The sequence below is a fragment of the Leuciscus leuciscus genome (assembly GCF_965113295.1).
Source record: "Leuciscus leuciscus genome assembly, chromosome: 12".
In the NCBI taxonomy this organism is placed as follows: Eukaryota; Metazoa; Chordata; class Actinopteri; order Cypriniformes; family Leuciscidae; genus Leuciscus; species Leuciscus leuciscus.
The window spans coordinates 28,651,862-28,671,312 of NC_138736.1; the positions used below are offsets into that span (position 1 = coordinate 28,651,862).

The 19,451-nt window shown below is 35.1% G+C and overlaps 1 protein-coding gene across 1 annotated transcript in view; it reads left to right on the forward strand.

Moving 5' to 3' along the window:
* The first annotated feature begins 1,220 nt into the window (after window positions 1-1,220).
* LOC309510735 (fibrocystin-L-like) overlaps window positions 1,221-19,451 on the forward strand; it is a 47,229-nt gene continuing 28,998 nt past the window's right edge. Inside the window, exons 1-35 of the mRNA XM_082185602.1 lie at window positions 1,221-1,273; window positions 1,815-1,932; window positions 2,093-2,170; window positions 2,290-2,434; window positions 3,149-3,257; window positions 3,352-3,409; window positions 3,507-3,600; window positions 3,713-3,766; window positions 3,843-3,916; window positions 4,006-4,048; window positions 4,146-4,216; window positions 4,303-4,413; window positions 4,637-4,726; window positions 5,347-5,612; window positions 6,242-6,333; window positions 6,479-6,638; window positions 6,780-6,915; window positions 7,067-7,210; window positions 8,136-8,290; window positions 8,427-8,537; window positions 9,108-9,266; window positions 9,386-9,507; window positions 9,634-9,794; window positions 9,881-10,047; window positions 10,921-11,056; window positions 11,302-11,456; window positions 11,879-12,001; window positions 12,569-12,674; window positions 12,795-12,902; window positions 15,196-15,357; window positions 15,642-15,763; window positions 16,251-16,383; window positions 17,839-18,031; window positions 18,201-18,343; window positions 18,501-18,605. Coding sequence (XP_082041728.1) covers window positions 1,869-1,932; window positions 2,093-2,170; window positions 2,290-2,434; window positions 3,149-3,257; window positions 3,352-3,409; window positions 3,507-3,600; window positions 3,713-3,766; window positions 3,843-3,916; window positions 4,006-4,048; window positions 4,146-4,216; window positions 4,303-4,413; window positions 4,637-4,726; window positions 5,347-5,612; window positions 6,242-6,333; window positions 6,479-6,638; window positions 6,780-6,915; window positions 7,067-7,210; window positions 8,136-8,290; window positions 8,427-8,537; window positions 9,108-9,266; window positions 9,386-9,507; window positions 9,634-9,794; window positions 9,881-10,047; window positions 10,921-11,056; window positions 11,302-11,456; window positions 11,879-12,001; window positions 12,569-12,674; window positions 12,795-12,902; window positions 15,196-15,357; window positions 15,642-15,763; window positions 16,251-16,383; window positions 17,839-18,031; window positions 18,201-18,343; window positions 18,501-18,605 — 4,150 coding nt within the window. The 5' untranslated portion in view covers window positions 1,221-1,273; window positions 1,815-1,868. The remainder of the gene's footprint in view (window positions 1,274-1,814; window positions 1,933-2,092; window positions 2,171-2,289; window positions 2,435-3,148; window positions 3,258-3,351; window positions 3,410-3,506; window positions 3,601-3,712; window positions 3,767-3,842; window positions 3,917-4,005; window positions 4,049-4,145; window positions 4,217-4,302; window positions 4,414-4,636; window positions 4,727-5,346; window positions 5,613-6,241; window positions 6,334-6,478; window positions 6,639-6,779; window positions 6,916-7,066; window positions 7,211-8,135; window positions 8,291-8,426; window positions 8,538-9,107; window positions 9,267-9,385; window positions 9,508-9,633; window positions 9,795-9,880; window positions 10,048-10,920; window positions 11,057-11,301; window positions 11,457-11,878; window positions 12,002-12,568; window positions 12,675-12,794; window positions 12,903-15,195; window positions 15,358-15,641; window positions 15,764-16,250; window positions 16,384-17,838; window positions 18,032-18,200; window positions 18,344-18,500; window positions 18,606-19,451) is intronic.

Genomic DNA, 19,451 nt, shown 5'->3' on the forward strand with positions numbered 1-19,451 from the left:
TGAAATCATCATTTTATATGGGCTGTTGTCAGTGCCGTCGCTGGTGGTGTGCGAGGCCCTGTGCGAACTTGAAATGCGAGGCCCTGCTCTTTGATGTGTATGCTCAATTGCGCAGTAATTACAGTCACACGGACGTAGCTGTTCTAATTCTTTTGCACGCATAATCTTGCTGTAATACGTTTTCATCAAGTAGAATAATACATAATCATGGACATAGTCTCAGCTATGACTTTTTGCTATTTATTTCAGAAGGGAAAAAATCAACTGTCCAACAACGAATCCGCCTAATTAAGCAATGTGTATCTAAATGGTCCAATGGTGTAACTTTTGCCTAGCGTGTCAGAGGTTGTAGGTTCGATTCCGATCTCGTATGGTTTTATTTTTCTCGTATAACGTTAGTTTTTTTTTCTCATCAAAACCGAATATGTTAATCAGTGGTTGTATATCAAGCAGGGACACATTTGTGTGCATTATGTTAGAGTATCCACAACGGATTGAAGCGCGCGTCCAAATGAAGACAGTGCGGCGTGTGCGCAAGCCGCACGAGAAAACACTGCGAGCACTTTGGTCACTTGATTTAAATAACACATTTCAGCGTTAGATCTTCTCTTATTTAAAAAAAAAAAAAAAACGAACGAAATGAATGCTCTGCCAGTTAATTGGATATGTTTTATTTATTTGCAGAATTGTTACATTCGTGCCGCGAGATGTTTAAAAAAGTAAAAAATAAAATAAAATAAAAACAGCAGGATTGCGAGGCCCCCTATTGGCGCGAGGCCCTGTGCGGTCGCACAGTTCGCACAGTCTATGCGACGGCTCTGGCTGTAGTTTTGTTGCATTGATACTGACACACATTTTGCTCAAGCGTATAGCCAATGATTTATCACTGAATAAGTACAAGAATTCTCCTTGTAAATCTTCTTTATTTCATCTTGTTTTAGGTCATTCAAATGGATTACATCTGGGACATTAAATAGTCTATTCAGATTTAGTCACCATTTGAATTTAAAAGTAATGTTGACATCACTGCACAAAGGTCAGTGAGTTTTAAATAAGCATTGTTGTGAGGTTTTTTGGTGTTTGTTAAGGTACACTGAGAAAGAATAAATGTCTAGCTTGTAGAATGACAGCAATGTTCGTGATCACCTGAGACACAAAGGAGAAGCGAATTTCTTCTTGCCTGTGGGCTGGTAGTAGGCTATAAAAAGAGAGAGCTATTCTTAACACATGAGCCACTGCTGTTTGGATTTCCCAAGAGTGCGTGCTTTAACAGGTATGTGAGTCTTAATTGTGTAAGTGTGAATTTTCCACATTTCTATAATTTTTAATATATATATATATATATATATATATATACACATCATTACACAGAAAATACTAAAGTAGTCTACAACTTACATAAAAATATCATTACAAATCGATTGCTTATGAACACTTATTTCCTGTTGTCACCTTCAGGAATAGTCATAGGCCTACTATTGTAACCTTTTTTTTTTTTTTTTTTTTTTACAAATATTTATTTATCTTTAATTATATATAGACTTTATATAATCACGGTGTATTATTTAATTTAATTTAATTTAATTTAATTTATTTTTAATTTAATTTTAATTTAATTTTATTTTATTTAATTTTATTTTATGTAGGCTATTCACGTTATATGTATTCAATAGCCTGAATACTGAATAGGTAGCCTAGCATACTGTCTGTTCAGCATTGTTTTCAGACGAACATGTTAAAATATGTTTTGTAATAGAAATACAAATGAAAAGTGTAGGCTAAACACAAATGGTATGTGTATATTGTTTGTGCAGAAGGGATACAGTAACTGCAGACGGCTTTGTTTTGAAGCGCGCGAGTCTGTCAGGATGAGGCACGTGCGACGGGAGCTTCTGCCGCTCACAGTTTGTATTTTACTGTGGAGTTCCGCAGGTACACGCTGGATTTATCTTCCACTATTATTGTTGTTTGCCTCAGTCATTCTGAACGTTTTGCTTAATTTCATATCATTGTTTTCATCCTAAAATTTTCACAGACATTTTGTACATTAAATGAATAGATTTTAGTAGCCTATTAATCTCCATCCTGACAGGAGCGCAACGTGTCAACAAAGTGACCCCAAAAATCGGAAGCCTCAATGGCGGCACGAGACTGACCATAGAGGGGCAAGGTATCAAAAAAATAATCAATATGCTTTTAATTTAATCCCAAAATTCAGATTTTGCACATGTTGGCTGTAGGCTACTGCGGTTTAAAGTCTCTTATAGCGTTTTTTTTTTCCCCACTCAGGTTTTGCTCAAGCCAATCAGTTCAATCTCAATGCCAATGACCCAAACTTCGGCAACAGTGTGACGCTGGTGTCCCGAACCAGATCTGTTCCCTGTGATGTCGAGAAAGACTCCAGTCACTCCAATCAGATAATGTGTTATACAAGGTAAGGAGTGAATCAGATAACCTAAATGTAGTCTTCTTTTATCTTGATTAGTCATGGCATTGTATTAAGTAGATTTCTTTTACAAACTCAAATGTGAAAATCATATAGGAAAGGGATCAGGGGGATATATAAGGAGGAATGTACATTTTGACTAATTTCTAAAACTTAGGAGAAATTAATAAAATTAGTGGATATAGAGCCTATATAAAACTGATCTCTCAAACCGTGACTTGTTTTCTTCTGTGGAACACAAAAGCAGATTTTTTTTGTTTAGGAAAATTTTTAATCAATAAAAATGACCATAAGACCAGTCCATATGACTTCTTCAAGCCTTCTGAGTTCATACAAGCTATGTATGAGAAACAGACCAAAATTAAAATAGTTTATTCCCTGAAAATCTTCCCCGCTCTTGCTGCTCCCAAATCTTATTCATGCAATTTGAAAATGTGAATATTTACATTTTTGTATGAACTTTCTTTTAATGTCATTCTAAATTATTCTGTATGTATGTATTATTAAAAAAAAAACCTGTTGCATTTTTAAATTCCTTTGCATTTGAGGTTTACTAGCAGACTTTAGTCTAGACATATTTGTGCATAAATGAGGAAGATAATCACATTTTAATTATTTTAAATAGTTGTACCGCATAGTGTTATGTCCAATGGTGAAAGCTTATTTTTTCTCAAAGAAAGCTTTGTATTGCATCATATTCAGAGCTCTGCCAGAAGATGACTATGAGGTTCGGGTCAGTGTGGATGGCGTGCCAATTCCTTCCAGTAGCATTTGTTATGGATATCAGTGGAATTACTGGTGCATGTTCTATGTAAGTGAGATGGACTTCATTATGCTACTTACTAAAATATACTCTTCTCAAAATACTACAATATATTCATAAAAAACATGCACTGCTTTCACAGAGCCGAACATACTATACACCTAGCATTCAAAGTATCAGTCCACTCTCTGGTCCCCCAGGTAGGTTTTGTTAGTTTTTGTCATTACTCTGTTGCTTTTGGTTTGTAAAAACCTTCAAAAAAGAAAAGAAAAAAATGAAACTGAATGATCCCTTTAGGGACTGTGGTGACACTGCGGGGAAGAATCTATACTGATGTGTACGGAAGCAACACGGACAAAAGCTCAAATGGCCTGGATACAAGATTTTTAAGGTCTGGAAATATTTAATACACAATGGAGAAATATAACTGTATGAATGTTAAATATATTCAGTCTTGACATAAGGTGTGTCTGAAACTGTTTTAATGTGTTTTCTTTGAACAGAGCGTACATGGGAGGCATGCCTTGTGAACTTCTAAAGCCTAATTCAGATGAAAAGTAAGTATTAAGTTACTAATAAATGTAAACATTAAATGTGAATGCACCCTCCATAAATACACATACATTTTTTCAGGTATGGCCTCTTTTTGGATTCTGAGAGCAGTCAATGGGGATATATGAGCTGTAAAATGACTGGAACGTATGTTGGTGAGGAGACGTTATTATTAAAACATTCAATAATTATTTATTCACTATAGATTTTTGTCAGATTAAATGTCATTGTCTTTGGTTTTCAGGTCATCACAACCTCAGTTACATTCTTGACGGTCAATTTGGGAGGTCAGAGAAGTTTGATTTTACTTTACTGAACTTTACATCAAATTCTCTGCATGCTGTTAATAGAAAAGTAGACAAAACACATATTTTCTTTTTTTAGGAGTTTGCCAGACTTTGGGGTTTTCAGCATCTCAGCACTGAACAAGCTTGCCATGTTCCAGACATACGCAGGTGTGGATAACATTTATTCTTCTTAAATAATACAGCATGGAATTGCCTGCACAAAAAAAAAAAAAACCTGGCCTTGTCTCTTTCAGAGGTGACAGGAGTTTCTCCCTCTGAGGGCAGCATAATGGGCGGCACATTACTGACCATTCAGGGACATTACTTTGATGAGACTGACCAGCCAGCCATGGTGTTAGTAGGAGGTAACCCTTTGAAAATCAATATTATATATATATATATATATATATATATATATATATATATATATATATATATATATATATACATATACAGTATTTGCTATGTGATATAAAAATAATATAATACAATTAATTATTGTGACTAATTATAATTATCCAAATGATTATATAAATTATTTATAAAATAAAAAAAAATAAAAAAATGTATTATAATTTTTTTCCTTAGGCCGTGAGTGTCAGATTCAGAGTGTATCAAATGAGAGGATTGTCTGCATAACACCTGGTTATGAAAGAACCAATATGACAGTGTTTCCTGGTGAGAACCTTATCTGAAGTCAGATCTATTATGATGACGTAATATTATTGTAAAAATCTTTTTCATAGACACTGTTGGCACGACAGTGGAATTCTGCGCTCCACACGCGAGAATATTTGACTTTGACACTGTTGAAGCATAACACATTATCTCAAGCAAGACCATGATTCTCTTTTGTCACGTAACTGACTGTTTTCAACAGGACATTGTATATGCAAGGAAGGAAGCAAGGAAACTGGAATTTAAATAATTCCTTTGTATTCGTCTCTTTGATCATAATATTTTTTTTTATTTTTTTTTTATTTTTTTTTTATTTATTTTTTTTATTATTATTTTATTTTTATTTTTATTTTTTTATTTTTTTTTTATTTTTTTTATTTAGAGTATTTTTTCCTGGTTAATATTGGTGGACATGTTCAATAGCCATGGCTATAAGGTATGTGTTCATACAGAAATTGACTTTGAAACCTACCCTGAAAAATATTAATTGAAGTAAAAATGTACAAAATGCTGAGGTCTCCCCTACTATTTATGAAATTAATTACACATGTAAAATGCACATTCCTATTACAGTACTGTCTTGATTGTATTGAGTGATTGTTAAATTATCATGTGTGTAGGTGGCAGAGGTTTTAAAATGGAGATGTGGAACAGGTCTTCTCCGAACCTTCTTGAGGACGTCCTGAAGTATAATTCCAGTAGGCCTGGATACTCTGTCCAGTGGGTGGATTCGCTGTCCTATGTTTGGCCCAATGAAATTGATAACTTTGTGGCAAGATTGAGCGGTTTCTTTGTTCCAACGGAGACCGACAACTACTATTTCCGAATCAAAGCAGACGACCGATGCCAGCTATATTTCAGCAAGACAGGTCTTCCCCAGGATAAGGTACCTGAATGACAATAAAATCATAATTTCATCATTTCAGTAGTTATCAGTGCTAGCAATTATCCTGTTAACTGCCTTTTTAAGCATATATCTGAACTTAAATGGTTATAATGTATGAATGCTTTGGAATACAGACCTAAGGTGGATCTATTTTAAAGAAGGCACTTCTTTATTAAGATTATTGCAGAAGTGAAAGCAGCATCAGAAAAATTCAAGTGTGAAAAAGTTAAAGGTTTAATATACTTGTAAAGCAAATGTACTGAACTTAATGTTTTTTATTTTACACACAATATTTTACAAAATAATTTGGACTCTAAAATTGCTAGAAAAACTGAAGCCATGTGTTTAACCAAGTTGTTTACCAAATTTGAAGTTGATATCATGAAAATTAAGCCAGCTAAAAGGTTTAAAGTACCTTTTCCATGGAAATAATGTCCAATTTCAAAAAAGGTTTTTTATAGGATTAATTATGAGTGTTTCAGATTTCGAATGATACATCATTTAAAAGAAGGATTACAAAGTGTGCTAACTGCTAGCAATACACTGACAGTTAAGAGGCTATGTAGAGGCTAGAAACTTACAAGCATATTTTAATTTAATTTAAATGTAATCATTTTGTTTTATTTCAGGTTAAGATTGCATCACAGCCTTCCTATACAAGCAGTTTCTTCAGCTTTGGCACTCAGAGGTCAGACGTCATGCGCTTAGAGAAGGGAAAACCGTAAGTGAAGGTTTTCAAGTAATTTTTTATTTTTTTTTGTCATAAATGTTTGCTCTCTATTAGTCTTTTTGTCATTATTATTGTTATTATTGACTATATTTTTTTACAGTATAGTCAATATGAAACATCTTTCAATGTGCTACAGGTACTACATAGAGATTCTAGTGCAGGAGTATGGAGTAGTAGCTTCAGTGGATGTGGCCTTTTTCAAAGAGATCAGCCCTTTCACTGCCCAGCAGACAATTGAAGCTGTTAATGAGAAACAACAGATTAACGCATACTATGATATAGTACCTGAAAAACAGGTAAGTGAGCTCACAGATGCACTTTAGGGAAAGGAAGGGCCTTAGAAATGAATTTTCTGCACTGCACATGCAGAAACTCAAGTCTCAGATATGATCTCCTCTACCTGCAATGTGCATTTTTTTTATTCTTTAATGTTTTAGGTGGTTTGTTTCAGGGGGTGGATGCCAATAACCCCCATCAACGAGGTCCAGACTCTGAGAATCAGCAGTGATTGTTTCTCTCTGAGCAACTGTGAAAACACATACTACTTCCTGGCATATGGAGATCTTAAAACAGGTGCATTAGTTCACACAGCACTATAAATGTGTGTTTGATGAAGCTAAAATATCTCATTTTTATGTGCTTCTAATTTTTGAATTCACCCTTCTGCATTACATCTTTGTTTGCATGTTTGTAATGTTCACTGGAGTTGCTTTGCATGTTGTAGGGCTGATCCCAGTTAATGCATCAGCGATGGAGTTGCAGAACGCTCTGAATGATTTGTGGACAATTAAACCAGACAGCGTTACAGTCACAAAGCAAGAACTGAACAATGAGTTGCTGTACAATGTGACATTCAACTCTAACAGAGGTGAACTTAAAAAAATTTTTAAATCAAGATTCTTTGACTGATTTCTCTGTCATCTGATTTTTGCTAACAAAAACACTTACTTGAGATATGTACTTTAACAAAATTCACCCATTAGACTAAATTTCAGTAAAAATATAAATTGTAATAACAAATGTTTGTAATGAAACTAATTTAAAAATGCTACAGTTAAAACATTATGTTCTTACTGGTTAATTGGCCAACAATGTGTCACTCTTTATTTAGTCACCTCTATATTTTGTACATTTTTATTTAACAGGACAGTAATGTATGTACATGTAAAATACTGTTAGATATATATGTTTTATTGAAAGTAAAAAGTACAAATTATGATACATATTATGGTGATATATATATAGCATGGTGAGACTATATTTTCAATGTGCACTTTGTTTGCACTATGTTTGTTAGTAACCAATACGGTAACACTTTAAGCTTAAAGCCTTTATATATAATGCATTAATTATGCCTTGTAATGCAGCTTATAATGGATTGTATGATTTAATGAATAATTGTAACCACAGTTATAATACATTATAAACTTAATTTTTATACCTTTAGAAAGTCTATTGCATTAAAATACATGACAAACAATTTTGATTACAATTATTTATGAAAATATATAAGGCATTATAACATACATAATGAAAACCTTCATAATGCATGATACATAAAGGCTTTAAGTAAAGTGTTAACAAAATACTACTTATAAAAAAACAGTAAAAAAGAAGTCTATGCATAACGCACCACATTATATACTTTTCATATATATTTCAATTATTATGTTGTTTCTTATTTTTGTACATTAGGGTGTTTTTTGTTGTTGCCTTTTATGTGGCTTGTAAAGTATTCCAGTACATTTAAGTGTTTTGCAATGTTTTTTTAAAAAATCCTGGAATTATCTCAGGTGACTTTAAGGATCTTGACTACTTGATCATGGGCTCAGATACTAACATCACAGTTACTGAGGATGTGAAAGGCCAGTCCAGCATGGAGACGTTCACACTGCTGTGGGATGGAGTTCCGTCCCTCCCTCTGCCTTTCAATGCTTCTGCAGCGGAGGTTTTTGTTTGTTTTATATTTCTTTATATTTACCATAGAATTAAATAACATTACTGTGTACAAACATTTTGAATGATCTCTTGAAATACTCCTTTTCGAATTACACCTCTTTGTTTGTTTGTTTATTTCATTAAAGGTGCGTTCAGCACTAGATATGATGATCACCGCTAAATGTCCAGCAGAGATTCCAACCATGGAGAACACTAATGTGAAATTTTTTAGAGATTATGAGACCAACATCACAGGGGTAAGCAAAGCAGATGATTTGGGGCCAACTAACAGTTTGCACCAGCGCAAACCTTCTTTTGGCGTTAAAAAATTCAAGAAAACCAGTGAAAAATCTGCGCTGAAAAGGTGTGGACATTTTTGCATCTGACCTTATTGCACATGCATTTGTAGGAGTTTCCCTTTCAGACGCAAAATTTATGGGAGGAGAGTATTTAATGAATCATGCAAGTCAATTTACTGGTATTTGCTTAAACCAGACGCTAATTTGTGCTGCTCTTGGTAGGTTGCTTTGGTCATTATGCATTATGTATTTAATTTGCGCATCGTCAGTAGATCATGCACAGTACTTTCCACTCCCATCTGCGCTTTTTGGAACTGCACTCTCACACTAATTTGCCCTGTTTAGTAAATCTGGCCCCAAGTATGTTCTACATGCAGAGGACATGCCTACCTATTTTAAATCAAGTCTATTCAAGTTAGCTTTGCAAATGTTTGACATTACAGAATTCTAACATGATAAACATCAGTTATTTTAATGAAAAACATCACCTTTTTGTCCAGATTTTAGAGCTTTCTCCTTGTCAAACAGTTTTCAGGTGATCTAAGCCGCAGAGGGGTCCGGGTCACTGATTCGGAGGCTTTCTGTGGCCGCTGGTCTCTGAAGAATCCAGAGATTCTCTTCAATGCTAGTGACATTACAGCATCCGGAGCAATCTACAGCCCAATACTGCTACAAACATACAGCACTGTAAGCACTAAACACCTCAGTATCTCATCCTTACTAATGGATTTTTCTCAGCATGGAAATTAACTTTTCAAAGATTAATATATACATTTATATATGTATATTTTTTTTTTTCTTTGTAGCTCTGCTTGGCCTACAAAGGGCGTCTGGTGAATGAACTGGGAGTAATGTTCAGTTACATGACTGCAAATACTTACCGGGAAGAGAACATACGCATCTCTGTGCAGTTTGACTCAATAAATGAGTAAGTTTAATCTACTGAACATAAATAGTAACCTGATGCCTTTCCTTTAGAGTATTTGTCTTTATCGCAAAAATGTAATAACAAAATCAATTCATGTGAGGATAACATTGATGTTGTCATTTTCAGGTGGAACTACAAGTGTGTGGATCTCCTGAGCTCCATACAGACAAACTACATAGGCTCCAACTACAAACTTCTTCAGTTCAGTGTGTATGGAGTGGCAAACTCTGTTTACTTCATAGATGCTGTTCACATTGGACGTGCAATGACTGCTTTGGATTCTAATGGTGAATAGGAATAAGTTTATGACATTTTATTTTATTTTAAAGTGGTCTTTTAAAATGTAATGTTCTATTATCTCTCTCCACTTCAGTTATAATCCACAGGAGAAGGCCTCCTGCTCTGGCCAGTTCAGGACTTTTCTTTTCAAACATAACTGTGAGCAAACAAGCAAATGCTTCACAAGTCAGCTATGAGATCACCGCGACACCTTACAACTGTGGCTTTGGTGTCCCACTGTTTGAAATAGGCTTTCTGAAGGTAAGTTAAGAGTAAAATGGAAGGGAAGTGCTGGAACTTCCAGATTTCTCTGATGTGACAGATGACAACAGAATATTTGCATGTCATATGTCTTTAACGTTTGAGTTCATTGCTATATCTCTGAATTGTTTCCTGCAGATTGTGTGCACATAACTGCATAGTTAAAGGGATAGTTCACACAAAAATGAAATTCTGTCATCAATTACTCACCCTTGTGTTGTTTCAACCCCGTAAGACTTTTGCTCATCTTCAGAGCACAAATTAAGATATTTTTAATGAAATCTGAGAGATTTCTGTCCCTCCACTTAAAGTCTATTCACCCAACATTCTAATGCTTCAAAACATTCATAAAGAGATCATAAAACCAATCCAAATGAATCAAGTGGTTTAATCCAAGTCTTCTGAAGAGACACGTTTGCTTTATATGATGAATTAAATTTTTTTTTTTTATCACATTTAAACATTGATCAGCGAACAATGTTTACAGCATTGTAATTTGGTAAACAGAAGCTCAAGTTCATTCTTGTGTGTCACTCAGCACGTTTGAGCTTCTGCAAGAAACAATGAGGTTCTCGTGCGTCATGCAATACGATTAAACTCTATGTATGTTCGCTGGTTAATGATTTGTGTTAATAAAAGCATAAATTAAATCTGTTCATATAAAGCAATTGTGTCTCTTCAGAAGATTTGGATTAAATCACTTGATTGAATTTTGGGTGAACAGACTTTCAGTGGAGGGACATAAATCTCTCAGATTTCATTAAAATGTCTTTGTATTCCAAAAATGAACGAAAGTCTTGTGGGCTTGGAGGTGAATTATCCCATGTACGCCTTCCATGTTCTCAATCTTCAGTCTTCATTTATGTTCAACAGAAGATGCCAAACAGCACAGGAGACCTACTGATTCAAAGCCAAGGGAATGCCACTGTCACTATTATGCGCCCTCAGAAAGCCAGCCCCCCTCTTACAGGAACCTTTAACGTTGAGTTCTTAGCCCGGCGTGTTGAAGGTAAGCATGTTGGCTGTCGGTTTATCTGTTACTTTGTTGTGTAGCTGCTGGAAATAACTAAATCATTTAATACATGGAATTTCCTGTAGTTTCACAGCAGATTCTTGATGTCGGACACTGTTAATCATGTTGCAGTCCCAAAATGAATTTATTAGAATAGCGAACTAGACTTCTTTCTACATAAACCACAATCTTCTAAGAGGTTATCTGGGTTTTCATGTGGTATGTGCATTATGTGTTCCCAGGCCTGGCGGTAAACATCAGCGCTGCGGACCTGCAGTATGCCCTGCAGGGGATCCCAGAGCTCGGCCAGCTGCAGGTGCAGCGATCTGGAGACTGTAGAGGCTACAGCTGGAACATACAGTGGCTCACCATCCCTGGAAATCAGCCTCTGTTAAAGGCAAGAAAGAGTTCAGAGTGCTATTACAATAAAATGAACAGGGGTTTGCAAGACGGCAGGGGAACTGCTTATGAGAAATGGTAAAAATGCTGGTTAAAAAAAATGTATGTGCTAAATTTTAAAATCAAGTGTGTACAATTCATTTAAATATATAACATAACTTAAAGTCAACATGGAAAGGTGTATGCAACCCATTATTCCTTCTGCAAAGTGAAAAAGATATTCAATGAAAAAATAAAATAGGGCCAGTCTTGAGTGTATCCAGTGGGGCCAAATATCTAGCCTTGGTGAGCATAAGAGACTTTGAAAAACCATTATTTAAAAAAAAAAAAACTTTCCAACCCCAAATGTATATCTTAATTGACTCAAACTTTCCATTTCACACCAGGCTGAATTAATTTTTTTTTGATAATGTTAACCAGATCAATGCTTCCAATGTGGTTGGTGTGAACCCTTCATTGATGTCACGTGAGATCGAGCAAGGAGTCCTCTTCAAACAGAGAATTATGGGAGACTTTCTGCGCGTGCCAACAAATAAACCACAGGTGCGTTTCTTACTCACTGCTTTTGCTGCAATAATGTTTGTCCAAAATACGTTGGTCATATACTATATATGCAGCTTGCTTTTAAAGGCTCTTTCTCATGTTACCTGATGCAGTGTAGTGTACAGATTTCAATAGCGCTACATAGTGGGTCAGGTGCAGGGCCTGTCCTGTTGTTACTCTGTTTATATCCACTGTTCTAGGTATTTTGCATGTTGAGAGGATTATGGTTGGACTGAAAGGTTCATTTGTATTATTACAAAAGGACAGTTGTGCATTCTTTATAGTTTGAATGTGCATGATCCTATTAATACTTTATTCTAGAAGTTCTCAAGAATGCATTACATACAAGTTTATTGGTAAAAGAAGTAAACATTAATATTATTTTTACATTAATGTAAATGTTTTAGATTTTTTATTGTCTATTTTAGTACTGTGTTGGGTCTCCTCTTAATATACATGTAAACTTAAGTCTAGTGTAATATCTGGGTCCTGAAGCAAAACCAGTTGAGAAACCTTGGTTTAGGATGTCTAATGACAGAAATGTACATTTGTGTGCTTATCTTTAAGGTGGAAGTTTTCATCAATGGTATTCCATCACGGTGCTCAGGGGACTGTGGTTTCACCTGGAGTGAGCCGAAGACCCCAACAGTGACCGGGATCTCGCCTACAGAAGGTAAAGAAGAGTAAATGATCTCGCATATCATAAAAATTAAATAAATAAAATAAAGTCTTGCATAATAGCTTTCATCTCCATTCATAATGGTTTATATTACTGATATAACTTGTCTTTCAGGATCAAGCAGTCTGGGAACAGTTCTTACCATAACTGGATCTGGGTTTGATGGTGGAAATGTCACTGTAAAGATTGGAGATGTGGAATGCATTGTTCTACAGCTTACCAGTAAGTCAAAACTCAGAAATGTCACAAAATCTTCTTCTTTTTTTTCTCGCTGCTCTGTTCTACAGCTTACCAGTAAGTCAAAACTCAGTAATGTCACAAAATCTTTTTTTTTTTGCACGCACACACCCAAAGTGCACACACAGAGAGCTGCATTTCAAACAGCACACAAACACACAATTGTCTCCTTTTCACATCTCCTTGGGCTTGAATGGATTCATACACAAAAAATAGTGTCAAAATACTAGGGTTGCGCCCAATAGTCAACTAAACATTAGTCACTGAGAAGAGGCTTAGTTGAGAAAAATTGTATCAGTCGGTTAGTCGCAGAAAAAAAACTCCACAGGAAGTAGCGAAGTTGCGCAGTTCGTGAGGGACAGATCGTTAACAGGTCCTTGTGGTAATTACAGCATGTTGAGCAGGAAATATAAACATTCGCCTATTATCCATCTGTAACGGTTATATTCAGTTGCATTCTGTTTTGGCTGTTTCATTGTGGTTTTGTTCTGTTTTCCCTGTTTGCCTGTTTGACCTAGTTTCCCAGAGTGTTTGATTTATGACCCCGTTCACCTGTTGTCTCATTAGTTATCTCATTAGCTCTTGTGTGTATTTAAGCCGTTAGTTTGAGTTAATTCCCTGACTGGTATTGTTTGTGTTAACGTGAGTTTGCTGCTTCTTAAGCTCCTGTTGTTTCCTAAGTGTTGTGTAATAAATAGTATTTTGATTATTTCCAGTTCATTTCTTGAGCAACCTGTGACACCATTGACCTCAAATATGGCTTATCATTTGAAACTTGTCATTAGTAGCAACTTTACTTGGCTGCTCGCTCCAATGTTAACCTTGATAAATGTGCGCTATTATTAGAAGTGTTTGTGCGGAGTGTGGAAGCTAAAGTATTAGTGCGCTTACTGCATGACATGGAGGTTCCGGCACGATCACTTAAGTAATTAAATTATTGGCTGATGGTTTAAATGGACGATTACTAGTCGACTAGAAAAATCTTTAGTGGGGGCAGCCCTACAAAATACCCGTCTCTGCCAGTATTCTTGTAAACGGTTGCTTATGTCTTAAGCAGTGTTCGGGGTAACACATTAAAAATACGTGAGTTACGTTATCAGATTACGTTTTTCAAGTAACGAGTAAAGTAACACATTACTTTTGAATTTACAACAAAATATCTGAGTTACTTTTTCAAATAAGTAATGTAAGTTACTTGGTTTTCCCATTTATTGACGGAAACCTATTCTGTTCCAATGTTGGGAAATCAGGAATAAGTGTAGAGGTGTTTTGTGGACTGTGTAAACATGACAGGTGTTGTAGTAGTTACTACATGACTAAATGTGAGCAGGCATTTTACTCATCTCACTTGCACAAAAACAGATACAGCATTCCTCAATACATTCCTTAAACGCAAACTCATTAAATATGTGTTTAATATATGCAGTAATTAAATATATTAAAGTAATTAAATATAAATGTTACATAACACAAATATAGGCTACTTTATGTATTTAATCTCACTTTATTAACCAATGTCTTTGCTGACATTTGATGATCCAGTGCAATAAGACAAATTACTTTAGATAAACATCACATTTGTGTTTTTGTAAATTGTTAAAGTAAAAGTAAATTGTTTAACTCTCTTCTCCTGTGTCCTATTCTTCTGTAATCCAGAAGCAGCTGAAAGGTTGTTTTTTTTAGCTGAAACCTCTTCTGTACAGGCGTGAATTTGCTTTTCCTTCACCCTCAGGCTTATTTAATTCACTTCTGGTTTGAAAGGGCCTTTAAATTTGTCCAAAATATTTTTATTTATTTTTTTTTATTTTATTTTTTACAAGCAAGCAGTCCCAGCCCAGGTGAGAAACAGTAACGCTAAAGTAACATATTACTTTGCATAAAAAGTAACTAAGCAACGCAATTAGTTACTTTTTTAGGGAGTAACACAATACTGTAAGACATTACTTTTAAAAGTTGCTTTCCCCAACACTGGTCTTAAGTGAATATAAACAGTTGAGAAAGAAAACGGATGTGTATCATTATATTGGATCCGTGCAGGTCTTAAGAGGATTATAGAGGCATTCAAGCTTTAAAAATAATGCATAACACCATACAAGTGGATCAAATGACTTGTACACTATATTCCAAGTCTTCCAAAGTCATACTATAGCTTTGCATTAGAAAAAGAAACATTTTAATCATTATTCATAAAAAAGTTTAGGTGAGTACATTTTTACTGATCTTTTTTAAAAATACTATTCAAGCAAACTTCTGATCAAATGATTTATTTGTGTTTCAGATACTTCTATAACCTGCCAGGTCGGTCCTGCAAGTGCAGGTGTACAGCCAGTCTCTCTGAGTTTCTCTGTGCTGGGAAATGCCCAATACCAAAGTAACAACAGCTTGTTCACACACTTGTTAGGAGTGACTTCCATAATCCCCACAACAGGAAGTGTAGCAGGTACATGTAGCATTACCATTCTCTACATACAGTAGAGTAGAGTGTAAAATAAATATTTACTGAAGTATTTGATGCTTGCATATGTCTTTCATACATATTGTACATTGCGTAAAAAGGTCTAGTACCACTAGTAAAATGCTTCTATTTCATATTTTGAAAAAGAGATATTTTGTTAATTAAAAATTAAATCAGCAGAACAATTTTAATGACAAGTTGACCTGACACATTACTTTTTTTTGTGTCCAAAACCTGCTTACCTATGCTTTTTTTGTATGGCTTCACAGGAGGGACGATTCTGACAGTGTCAGGGTATGGATTCAGTAATGATACCGCAGTCACCATTGGCACTCAGCCATGTAACATTATAGACGTGGAACTTTTCCAGCTGAGATGCATAGTTCCGGCTGTAAGTAAAGAGCTTGATTTCCCATAAAGATTTTTTTTTAAATCCTAAAAACCCTTTTAAATCCTAAATGGGTTATAAACCTTTTTGACAAATTTTTTTATAGAATATAAAAGTTATTATTATGAATATTGTTTTATTATTATTATTATTATTAACAGAACTCCTAAGGGCAAATTCACTAAAAAAGTTGTACCATTTTAAATGGAATGTCATTTAAAAAAAATGTGCATCCCCATACCCCACAACTTGGCACTCAGAGCTGACTTGAAAGATGTGAAATTGTCACATGTGAATTGCATTTGATATATGGAATTTGCATCTTTCCTTTGGTAAATCCGATACTGAAACAAGACAGCACATCCAAATAAATATCATAGTGGGCACAATGCAATGTACTTGTGTTAAAAAAAATAAACCTTATGCTGTACAATACTGAATCCATGAAATTTCTATTCATGAATCATGTCATGTGTATGACATCAATCAGGGGTCAGAAGGTGAACGGACAGTAACACTGACCACAGCAGAGATGACAGCAATATCAAATGGCTCGTTCACGTACAGCAGCACTCTGACGGCCTTAATCACATCTGTGAGCCCACAAACTACAACAGTATTCGGTAAGATATTATAAATTTGGTAGACTCTTTTACCCAATTCAGGGCAGATATATTTAGCAGTCCATTTATTCCCTGGGAATTTAACCTATGACCTTTAAACATTAAAGAAGTTAATTAGACATTACATTAGACCCAGACCGTGACACTGACAAGTACCCTGAATTGCTTTAGATGTTCAAATATGTTTTTCAATACCTATTCATCTTGTCAAAAATGGTAACCCTATAGTTGGCCTCATTCTATGTTTGCAAACAGTCAACAACTGATTGTGTTCCGATCTGAGATTAGAGCTGTAATCCGATACTCCGCGTGTTCCCTTGCCTTTATTCAGAATAATGTTGAGTAGTAAATAAGAATAGTCAAGCTTTCAGTTCATTTCATTCAAAGATTGAATCCCTTCAACATACAACTTGTAATAGTGCATCGTCTATGTGTCTCTTAAAGTCACCAGTCAAATCCAGTCTGATTAGGCATTGGGCATGCCATAGTGATAAATGTACGTCTAAAATGAACTTTTGCTACACCTACTAATACAAGTTTACTGGCCATTAAGCTGCTATGAAAATGTAAATGGTAACACTTTATTTTACAGTGTCCTTATCACTATAGTAACTACATGTAATATACTGTATGTAACAACTATAAATTATGCATACAACTTTTTTACAGGGTTATATTAAATAAATCAATGAAAATTATTTATTCTAATAGTTTCATAAAATGTCATACAGGTTCACATATATAAGCTTATATGAAACATTTATAATAAATACATAATTTGTATTTATTCATTTTCTTTTTTTACAGTTTCATATATGTTCGCCCACACACACACACACACACACACACACACACACACACACACACACGCACACGCACACGCACACGCACACACACACACACACACACACACACACACACACACACACACACACACACACACACGGCCATTCCAACCTATAATTAATGAATTCCACTGCTTCCATATTCAAATAAACACTGGTTAGCATCTGTTCTTAGAGAAATATGATAATAGATGAAAGTCAAGGGGATACAAACAAACAAACAGGTTGAATCACATTCAAGTGTCTCTTTCCGTCCCATTGTTCTAATCTGCTTTTTCATCTTGGTTACAGCAGTAATCCCCCAATAGGCCTCCAGACAAACTTCAGCTGAAAGGGTTTTTTTTTCAGCTCTTTTGTGCATGCCAGATAATTCCACTGGCTTTAGCTAATGTCACGCAATCAGAAAAGCCGGTTTTCTGCAGTGAAGGACAATCAACAATGTGATGTTTCTTAAAAGGACCTGTCAACAACACTGCAATCTGCTCTAAACACTCAAATAATCACACTAACAACAGTTTTGTATCTGACTTCCTATTTGTTCTCACCCCTCACAATCTTACAAGAACAGTGATTAATTTTACCCTGTTTTCATTTATCTTTTTTGATAAAGGGCACAGGATTCTCACCATCTTGGGCACAAATTTTGGGGCGCAGGCTAATGGCAGCTCTGTTTTGATTGGTGAAGCTGAGTGTGAATTGCTGCAGTGGACCAATGAAAACATCACCTGCCTGTTACCCACACTTCCCCCAGCTCTGTACAATGTCCGTGTGAGAGTCGGAAACCAGGGTTACACCTTAACCAGGTCTCATATCACTTACTATACTCAGTATTTATATGTGCTGTAAATATCATGCTTCAACTGTAGAATGGAATTGTGCATCAACGGGAATTATGCATTTACGACATTTAATCCAAAGTGAAGCTTTTTAGAGTTTTATTTTTATTTTATTTGTAATAATTTTTTTGTGCAGCACTGGCGTTAATACCACCATAAAGTATGTTCTAGAGGTCACAAGTTTTTCTCCATCTATGGGGTCTTTGTATGGCGGAACCACCATCACTATCACCGGCTCCGGGTTCAGCCCTGTCACAGCAGACAATAATGTCACTCTAGGTAAGACAAGACTACAATGAAGCAAAAAAAAAGATCACATTCCCCATTCTACCGTGAAAATACTTTGATTTACTCTTTGATCTTTAACAGTGCATTACTGAAACCAATCGTTTCCAGATCATTTAGTACTGTAGTCACAGTTGTGTGCTTCATACAGGGGACACACAATGCCGAGTGACAGCCGTTTCAGATCATCAGCTTGAGTGTGTGACCCAGTCTAGAGATAAAACACACACCGTGACGAACCAAGGTTTCCACCCCGGTAATATCTCTTTACTTTTATCTCTTTTTCTGTCACGCACAAAATACCTGAATATATCAGAGACAGTGAAACAATGGCTGTCAGCACAATGACACAGACTTATCAAATACACTAGAGCTGCCAGCAAAAACAAACAAGCATGATGTTCCATAGCATTGATTGAGCGGGATAATTTCTTTTTCTCTTTTTTCTTTTCTTGTTAAGCTATATTTAGCCCCACACAGAATCCACACTGGCAGAATTCAGTGAAATCCTTTGTAGTTTTCCTGAAGAATTCACAAAGCATCATATTAGCAGTTGTGCTGATATGATGTTTCTGTTACCAGTTTGACTATTACGGAGAATCCCCCAACAATCAGTGCCAAAAATATGAAAAGTACACAAATTCTGTTCATGGTTCTTAAAGTCATGAAAAATCTGCAATATCAAGGATTTTTGTGTTGTGTTATCAAGTGTGATTACCAGTCCTGGACAAGTCATTATTGTTAGGTAAAAATGAAAATATAATTTAAAAAGGTAACTAAAATGTAAAGAAATCATAACAATTTAAAATAAGTTCACAAATGTTAACATTATTAAATGTTGTAAAAAAAAGATTACATTCACTAATCTTTGTTAATGCTAGTTAATAAAAATACAATTGATTTTTGTTCATGTTAGTTCACAGTGCATTGTTAACAGATACAACTTTTGATTTTAAAAGAGCATTAGTAGAGTAAATATTGAAGTAAACATTAATAAATGCTGTAGTATTATTTATTGCTCATCATGTTAATGTACAGTATTTAAGTAATTCTAACAAATGAGACCTTATTGTAAAGTGTTACAGAAAAATAAATGATGGAA